Here is an 8874-nt window from a genome sequence, read left to right on the forward strand (position 1 = left end):
ACGAAGACAACGACGAGGACAAGGATGACGAAGACGACGAAGACGACGAGGACGACTAGGACGACGAAGATGACGAAGACGACGAAGACGACGACGATGACGAAGACGACGAGGACGACGAGGACGACGAGGACGACGACGAGGACACGTGGACGTGGACGAGAGTGACGGAAATGATGACGCAGACGAGGACAACGATGACAACGAGGACACATGGACGTGGACGAGAGTGACGGGGATAACGATGACGACGAGGACAACTAGAATGACAATGACGATGAGAACATATAAATATTTATTATAATTCCGAATTATAATTAGAAATAATATTAATAATTAATTACTCTTCCGTTAAATTTTTTCAGCTACTTCACTGGATATATTGATAGTATTTTTAATAAAATAAATAATTTTCTTTCAGATATCAACAGTAATAATTAAAGCGGGCGCGTAGCGCCCGCGTTGTTGCTAGTTAAATAAAAAACACCCCCGCGTAAGGTCGAAGACAACTTTTGACAAGCTTTTAGCTTTTTTCGAATAGTTACTCGAGCTATCAAATTTATCATATCGTGTATTTTTCTTTGTAGAACGAATTGAATACATAAATATAATAATAATAGAATTATAACTTAATATTTGAGCTACGGCTTTTGCAACAATGGCTCCCAGCATCCTATTGTTACCTCTATGAAAGATCACTCATCATCACTCAATCATGAATTGTGACCATACCGGACGTGATGATAGAATTTATTTACACAAATATGCCATTAAAAACGTATGCGTCTTTCACGTGTTGTATAATGCTTCAGTGTATTATTGTCATTATAATCCAGGAGATAACGATCCATTTGAAAAATTCATAGTAAACCGGTTAATATTGACATTGATAGTTGATCTCACACGACTAAAAAGAGGACCGCTGATCAACTATCGGTGGGTGTGGGTGTGAGAGGTTACGGAAGTGGTAAAAAATGAAAAATAAAGCGATAGTACGCCGGCTGAAACATGAATAAATGACATCTCAATAATTTAAAAAAAATGCATTGCAGATGGGGGATTGCAAGTCAGCTGCTAAAAAATAGGCGCAAACTGAGCTAAAACGGTTGAATGCGTGGAATTGGTCGAGTGGTGGGGGTCGAACAGCAGCTGCGGGAAGGCAAATATACAGTAACATGAATGTGCTCAGCGCCTCTTCCCCGCGCTGCTGTTCGACCCCCCCACCCCTCCGCCGCTCAACCAATTCTGCACACTCAAGCGTTTTTATTTAGTTTAGGCTTAATTTCCAACATCTGACCCATAATCCTCTACCCACAATGCAGCTGACCATTTTCACCTCCCGACTGGGCGCAGGGCAAAAAAACGCGAGTTATTTTCAACTTTTTGAGATATCAATGATTCAACAAAGTTTCAGCCGATGTACTATTACTCTATTTTTTTGTTTGCCACTTCCGCAACTTGTCACATCCCACATCTACCGTGGGTGCGTCAGCTGACTCCAGCTTCACTTATTAGCCTTTCGAGATTGATTGAAAAAAATGACAATCGGTTAGCGTAAAAACACTGAGTTGCAACGCTACCTCCCGGACTATTACGTAAACGTTACAAATCATCAGGGCTTGATAGCTCAGAAATAAAACCTTCAAACCTAGAACAAATATAATGTACTGCTGATTCGGACTGCATTCTGATTGGTTACGTAGGTTGACAAAGTGTATCCTCGATCACTTCTGGATACGCGATTGCCGAAATTCTAAAATTAATGTCAGTCTCATTTAGCAAGGAAGCCGCATAAAATGGTAAGGAATTCGAGAGGATCCAAACGAAACCGCTCCCAATCTAGAGTAAAGGAATATTCACAACATATTAGTTAGAATTTTATAAATACGAATATGGGAAGGTTAACGATTTGAATCTTACAACAATGTCATCCGGATAAGCCAACGCTTTATCGTCTTTGGCAACAATAGTATAATTCATCGAAAGATGAGGAAGTGCGGTATTCCAGCAACCGATAGCATTATGGTCGTTCATGGTGTACAACATAACGCCGTTATCGTCGATGACTTCGGACGTCGATTGGCCAGGGAATGTCCTAATCGGGATCTATAAAATTCATTAATTCAAATTATCGACTAAAGAAATAGTCAACTCCATCAAAGGAGGCACTTTAGATTACCTGTGACGAGCCCAACTGATCATCCATAAGTTTTTGATCTTTCAAGATGTTCGTGCGAACACCAAATTCCTTGTTGCCATTGAACCGATGAAAGTGTAAAGTTTTGAAGCCGTCTTTGGCAACAGTTGAAAGAGTCATACCGTAAACGCCTGCTGTAATCGGTTGGTAGTCCATACCATGAGCATAAATGAAATTCCGATGCCACGAAGTATTTTTAGCCCAATCATAAACTGTCAAACCAATTCCTTGCTCGTCGCACATGTAGGCAAAAACGTTGTCACAAGTATCGGACTCGACGTCCACGGCGATATTTGCTCTGAACATGTACTAGAAATATATTGAAATTTGATCAAGATTTCAGTGGATAGTAAAATATTTTTGCATTGATGGTTTGGCGAAAAAAATTGAAAATTACATCATTTTATGAGCTGATATGGACGTATTTCAACTATTTTATATGGAATTAGTACAAAAAAAGGATTCATTATCAAAAGATTTGTTCATTATCTATTACTATCATGCACATACTCGAGGTAAACTATTTTGCGGTAGAACATGATGCCTGATAAATTTATCTGTTTTCAGATCAATAACGTGCAGTACAGGTGGACACACTCCATACAGCGAGTCTCCCAAAACCGCGTTACCGAAGTCAAGAACCCACAAACGGTTACACTTGTCCACCTGAATTCTGAAATACAAACAAACAGTATAATGGATTTGGAAAATGTGCAAGAAATTGGTGAAAAGGCTTCTCGCAACTAAAATCATACCTATGTGCCGTAACGATGTTTTTGCCGCAACTGCCTAGTGAATTTGTCTGCCAACTAGGATAAGGTATCAACAGTGGGGATGATTTTTCAGCAGTCTTTAGGTCTATGTAATTCAGGGTCGCTGGAACTCCTGGAAAATAATGCAATTTCGATCAGTATTGATTCCGACACATTTGTATAGCTTTGTATCTAGTGAAACATTGGCTTCGGAAGTATTTTATCTATTTCTTAAAGGCGATTTTACACGTACAGTTAAAACAGTTAATGCCTGGACCTATCAATTGTTACCGACCGTTCAAGTTGCATTATGACAGGTCCAGGCATTAATGGAACATAGTGTACCTGTATTCCATCTTGGTACCGTAACAAACATTTTGTTTCTCCATATCGCTAAGCCAGTAGGAACACCATTGAAGGGCACATAGTCGTCAGTCAATATTGCTTGGATTCGTCTCCAATCATTTGGATAAGCCCAATCCAGAAAAGTCCATGTATATTTTTCTAGGATCTTTGAATTTTTAGTTTGAATGATCACTGTCGTATCTAAATAAAGAATCATGTAAAGATGAATAAAGTTTGGTTTTATATCTGAACCCACAATTTTATTCGGAATTCGGATGGAATACCGTTTTCATTATGATAATGCATAGGAATGACGAACATAAATCGTTGAGATCATATGAGAATTTGTAGGAATACTCACTGTTGGCACCATGAGTGAAGGAAATATGCAAGACAGTGATGAGCGATAGCACAAGCCACATCGCACATAAAAAAATACACTTTGCCATATTTAGATAGGAGAGGTTGGTATTTTGTTGTTATCTCGTTTGTTCCACGTACAACCAATAATTTCGTTTTTGATTTATTCAATTGAATAACAGAATTGAACTCGTCAGTTGTTGAATTTACTCCTGAATGTAGAGCGGTAATTAGACGAGAATAGAAACAACAGTTGAATCGAATTATGTGAACGTCAACGGAAACTATAGCGACTGAACACTTTATAAATTTCTCAGGAGTATATGTACTGACTAGCGTTGTTATTGATGTTAACAACTGTTATCACTGTGTCTGTTTTGTTTCCTCGATATTGTCACTTCTTCTTCATCACGTTTTACGGACTGGGCCTATCGATAACTCGTTGAGAGATTAAGGAGTTTCGGTATAGGCGATACAATGTTGCCATGCTAAACCATGCTAAAAGCATAAAAAATTTCAAAAAGTTCAGAATTTTATAAAATTTGGTGAACATATTCTTTAGTGCCAAATTTGACGATACAAATTTTTTAAGATTTTTCTTCTACACAGTTATCGAGTAATTGATCACTAAAGTTTACGTGTATAAGCATAGCGTTTCCATATATATAGGCATACATTCCGGGCATAAGAAATCTGCTTTAATGCGTAATTACTCGATAACTAAGTAGAAGAAAATTTTGAAAAAATTTGTGTTTTCGCACTTGATGTTGAAGAACATTATCACCAAATTTGATCAATATCTTAATATTTAGACTTTTGTACCGAAACTCCTTAATTATCTCCGAAAATGTATGGAATTTTTTGAGACAAGTGCGTTAGTAATTGTGATAATTTAATTAGCCGAAACGGAAAAATCCTATTCGATGTACCTTTTGTTGAAATATTCTACGATCAGAGCGTCGAGAGAAAGTGCACCGGTATCTTATCTAATGTCGAGTTGCTACTTGTACTTTGATTCAACGCTTAGATGAAAAAATTTAATAATATTTACGATTCTCGTTAATTATCCATAGAATTTATCTATTCAACAATGTGAAATGCAGATATATTAAGTGGAATCCACTGAGCAAAATTCTAGTTAAATATGCACGATAATGCCTTCATATTCTACATAGTATTTGCATGCAATGAAAACCATAAAATAATTATTCGATTGGAAATGACTCTTCCATTGATGTCACTTTAAATCACAGATTTTATGGATTGCGGTCCAAAATCTGACACGTTTCTGGGTGCATTTTCCACAGGCTTGGAGGTTAATTGGTAGTGAGAAAATGAAGAAATGTAGAGAACCGAATAGTTATTGATTCGCCACTTTGAAAGTTTTCCAAACATCTATGTAGGGAAATGCTTCACCGATACAGAAGAAGGCCAGCAAAGTGGAATAATCCACAAAAAACCAAAATTTTTGTTTTCATGGAACTTCCGAATTGGATGAAATTTTTCTTCTAGGCTGAAAATGAACCGATCACTTTTCTCAGGATAAGAAGCAGAAAAAGCATGATTTTTATGGATAACATCGATGTTTAACAAAAATTTGATAATTATCCACATTTTCTTATTCACAGATAAAATATCGAATAGAAATCATATTTGCCACCAAAAAGTTTATTTTAAAGTAACAGATGGACATAGGAAATGTTGTTCTCTCAGTAGCGTAAGAACAATATAAATAATCACTAAGCTTTTGAAAGGGAGTTGTTTGTATCTAAGTCTCAGCATTCACATGTTTACACTCAACTTGCATAAATTGCTGATAGACGCAAGCTGGAACTAATTTACCTCTCTCATTTAGAAAATTAAATCGACCGTGAAACCTCAACGAATGACTTTGCGCATTTTATATTTGGAAACTTTTAGTCCGAATTCGTAAAAAGCGATCCCGGATATCGAAGTATGAAAATACACAGAATCCGATCGTCTGAATAATTATATGATCAAAGGAGTTATTTTTAGATACATTTTTCGGAACTAGTGTTTTTTTTTTTAACGGTCATCATCACATTTCGTAAACTGCATTACGAATTTGGATAAAGGGGATAGCAAAGAAAATTTTAGAATAATTATGTGTTTTTGGAACCTTTCAATTTTTGTTTTATAAAATGATGAAGAAAATATGTTTGAACCAACAACGCCCATGTTTTGGACTTAGAACGGTGCAGAATATTTAAAAAATCAGTTAATTTTAATGATCAAATTTTGCACTTATCGATGAAAATAAGAAAATTTCCACTTTTTCCAACTGAAGGGGGGTAGGGGGGGGGGGGTCTATTTTGCTTGGTCCTTCCAGATACACAAATCGAAAAACAAATCGAAAATTCCTACAAATTGCGAGAAGTATACAATTATTTTTGGTGAGGTATATTCATATATTTGTTCGATGTTTCCTTTCTCAGTAAAATTATATACTAAAATTATTACACATAATAGAGAGTTAAATAAGGCACTAATTAATCACATCGTTGATGAGAGATTCACCACTCACATGATCTTTTATATTAATAAAGTTAATGGTTATCGATTGTAGTATCATAATACTGTAATTTCCTAGAGAAAGCATGCATAAACGTCGTTTACTATGTACTCAACAAAGAAAGAAAGAAGGTTTAGTTGAAAGAGACTTTCAATACAAACACATAACGTTTTATTTTATCTTACCAGGAACAAAAACTAAACGAAATCATCACGTATAGTTTAGATTGCGATAAACTGAAAGTGTATGAATTCGTCACGTCTTAAAATCTTTCACAAACAAAAAAGATATAAAAGAAAAACTTTATTTTGACAACGGGTATTGAATTATCAATAATTCATACAGAAAACGGTTTTTGAGCAAATCTGAGAACAAAGTATCAACTGCATTTTGCTTCCTCATAGAGGAAGCTATGTGAAGATGAAATTTTTTTTTCTCCAGTTTTCAATGTCAATGTGCTCAAAATGTCCCGAAACATCAAAAAATCATATTTAGAAAAAATGTTCAGACGTGCGCGCGCGCGCGCGCATGTGTGTGTGTAATGGTACTGTAAAATTCAAACGCTTATAACTCGAAAATTATTTGAGATACAGGGCTACCGTTTTGCACAGATGTTAATCTATACAAGCTCTTCATTCTCTGATAATTTTGTCAGAATTTGTAAAAAATTACGAATTCTATGACGTTTTGAAATTTTCAAAAAAAGGGTGTCATGCTCTGACTTCCGAAAATTTTAAGATTTATTAATTTCTTTTTTTTTATAAATAAATTATTATAATAGGAAGATTCGTATTGAATTTGGGAAATATTGGTTGAGTGGTCTAAATTTTATGATTTTTGAAATTTTACGAAAATATGAGTTTTTCGAAAAATCGTCTAACCGCTTTAATTTTTGGAAATTTTGTAAAACATTATATATAATTCTGTACTTCCTCTATACTTTCCAGCAAAGTTGTCGGATTTATTTAATTTAAACATAAATAGAAAAACAATGAAAACTGAAAGTTGCAAACTGTTTTTTCTGATGGCTCGTCATCCAGTTTTTTTTATGGATTTAAATTTGTCATCCTCTCACTACACAAGCACCCCAAACAAACGGAAACAATTATTTAAAAAAAATGATTGATGACCTTTATGCAGTAATATTTATCAAAAAGGACGAAAATTGATTTGTATTGTTGTAAGTGGTAATAACTTTTTTTTATTATTTTTTTTATGAGATGTGTGTTGATTTACCTTCTCGTGATGCATCTTGAAAACAAAAGTGTTTAAAATAAAATATGAAGATTCCCTACAGATTCATCATAATCATCACAAACCCGTATTTACAGTCAGTTTTCAAATATAAGTCCGTTATTAAGACTCGGTTTGTAAAAGCTAATACTCCATACGTCCATGAAAACGAGACTTGAAAACCAACTTGTATTTAAAAACTGACTACGAATCCGAGCCATAAATAGATTGTGAATAACCACATACTTTTTTGTTATTTTTTAAATTTTAAAAAAGTTTGCGGTTCCCATAAAATGACGTGAAATTCGTAATGTATTAACATTATGTTTGAAAAAAGTTCAGAGATTCGAGAACAAACCCAAACATCTCTTGAAAACAGAAGCTTGGAAACAAAGTTATATGTGTTTCAATTTTACAGTATACGAAATACATAGACACACACAAAGGAAAACATGTCTTATAAATATTATTTTGAAAAATTGTAAGACATTTTAAGGACGTTTATATTGAACCAGAAAATATTAAACAATATAAAAATTGAAATTATGTTAATCGTATTTGGATAATACCTAGTATGGTATTTCTTCAACTTTGCTTTACAGCTTTCAGAGATCCTATCTTACATATAACGTCATAAATGCTTATCGGGAATGTTCATAGTTATTATGAATATATTTGGCTAAAACCCAACTAAAATGTAAAATGTAAAAAAAATGGAAAAATATAAGGATATTTTTATATATAATTTTGCGTAATAAATCTCTTCAAAATTGAATTACAAATACAAATTTAGAAAACAAATCATAGAGCTGATATATGTTTTTGAAATTTGAAAAAGTTAAAAATCGATAAATAAGTTAAAATTTTATTTTAAAAAAATTAAAAGTAACAAATTGTTTTCTGAAGCTTTTAGAACAATTTTGAAAGCTTCTTCTGTGAGGAAGCCAAAATAAAAAATATAGCACCTCATAGAGTAAGCTTTGAGCATCGTGCATCTTGAGCAATGTGCATCTTGACGATTCTGAGAAAGCAATTTGCAAATTTCAATTTTCAGCATTTTTTTTAAATTTTAATAGTAAGGTAAAATCATTCTTTTCTCGTTTATTATTAACCCTAGGGAAAAAAGATTGGGACAAGTACATTGATGGTCCCTTGTTTCCTGATCCTATCACGAAAAATGTGAAAAAAAATTTCATAAAAAAAATTATCAAACTAACTGTAAAGAATTTCAAAAGAACAATTAAAAAAAAATTCACAAATCCTGAAAGAACATTACATTTAAAAAAATACTAATCTGTAATTATTTTTTCAAGTGTCAAAAAAATTGATATTCTTGTTCCTTGTTATAAAGACTGTGTTTGCAAGTTTCATCAATAAAGCTATTAACCACTATCTAAGCAAATCTTCTTCATGCCATATGGTACATTTACTGATCAGGTTCTTCAAATTTTTGG

General features: G+C 33.8%; 1 protein-coding gene across 1 annotated transcript; it reads right to left on the bottom strand.

Moving 5' to 3' along the window:
- Positions 1 to 551: 551 nt before the first annotated feature.
- LOC122405873 (protein yellow-like) lies at positions 552 to 3960 on the bottom strand. The gene is made up of 7 exons (XM_043410928.1): positions 3656 to 3960; positions 3295 to 3495; positions 2953 to 3082; positions 2708 to 2870; positions 2180 to 2506; positions 1921 to 2106; positions 552 to 1839 (listed from the first exon to the last, which is right to left on the bottom strand). The coding sequence occupies exons 1-7, from the start codon at positions 3741 to 3743 to the stop codon at positions 1696 to 1698; spliced, it is 1239 nt and encodes a 412-aa protein (XP_043266863.1). The 5' UTR covers positions 3744 to 3960; the 3' UTR covers positions 552 to 1695.
- Positions 3961 to 8874: the final 4914 nt, after the last annotated feature.

The sequence above is a fragment of the Venturia canescens genome, chromosome 2 (assembly GCF_019457755.1).
Source record: "Venturia canescens isolate UGA chromosome 2, ASM1945775v1, whole genome shotgun sequence".
Taxonomy (NCBI): domain Eukaryota; kingdom Metazoa; phylum Arthropoda; class Insecta; order Hymenoptera; family Ichneumonidae; genus Venturia; species Venturia canescens.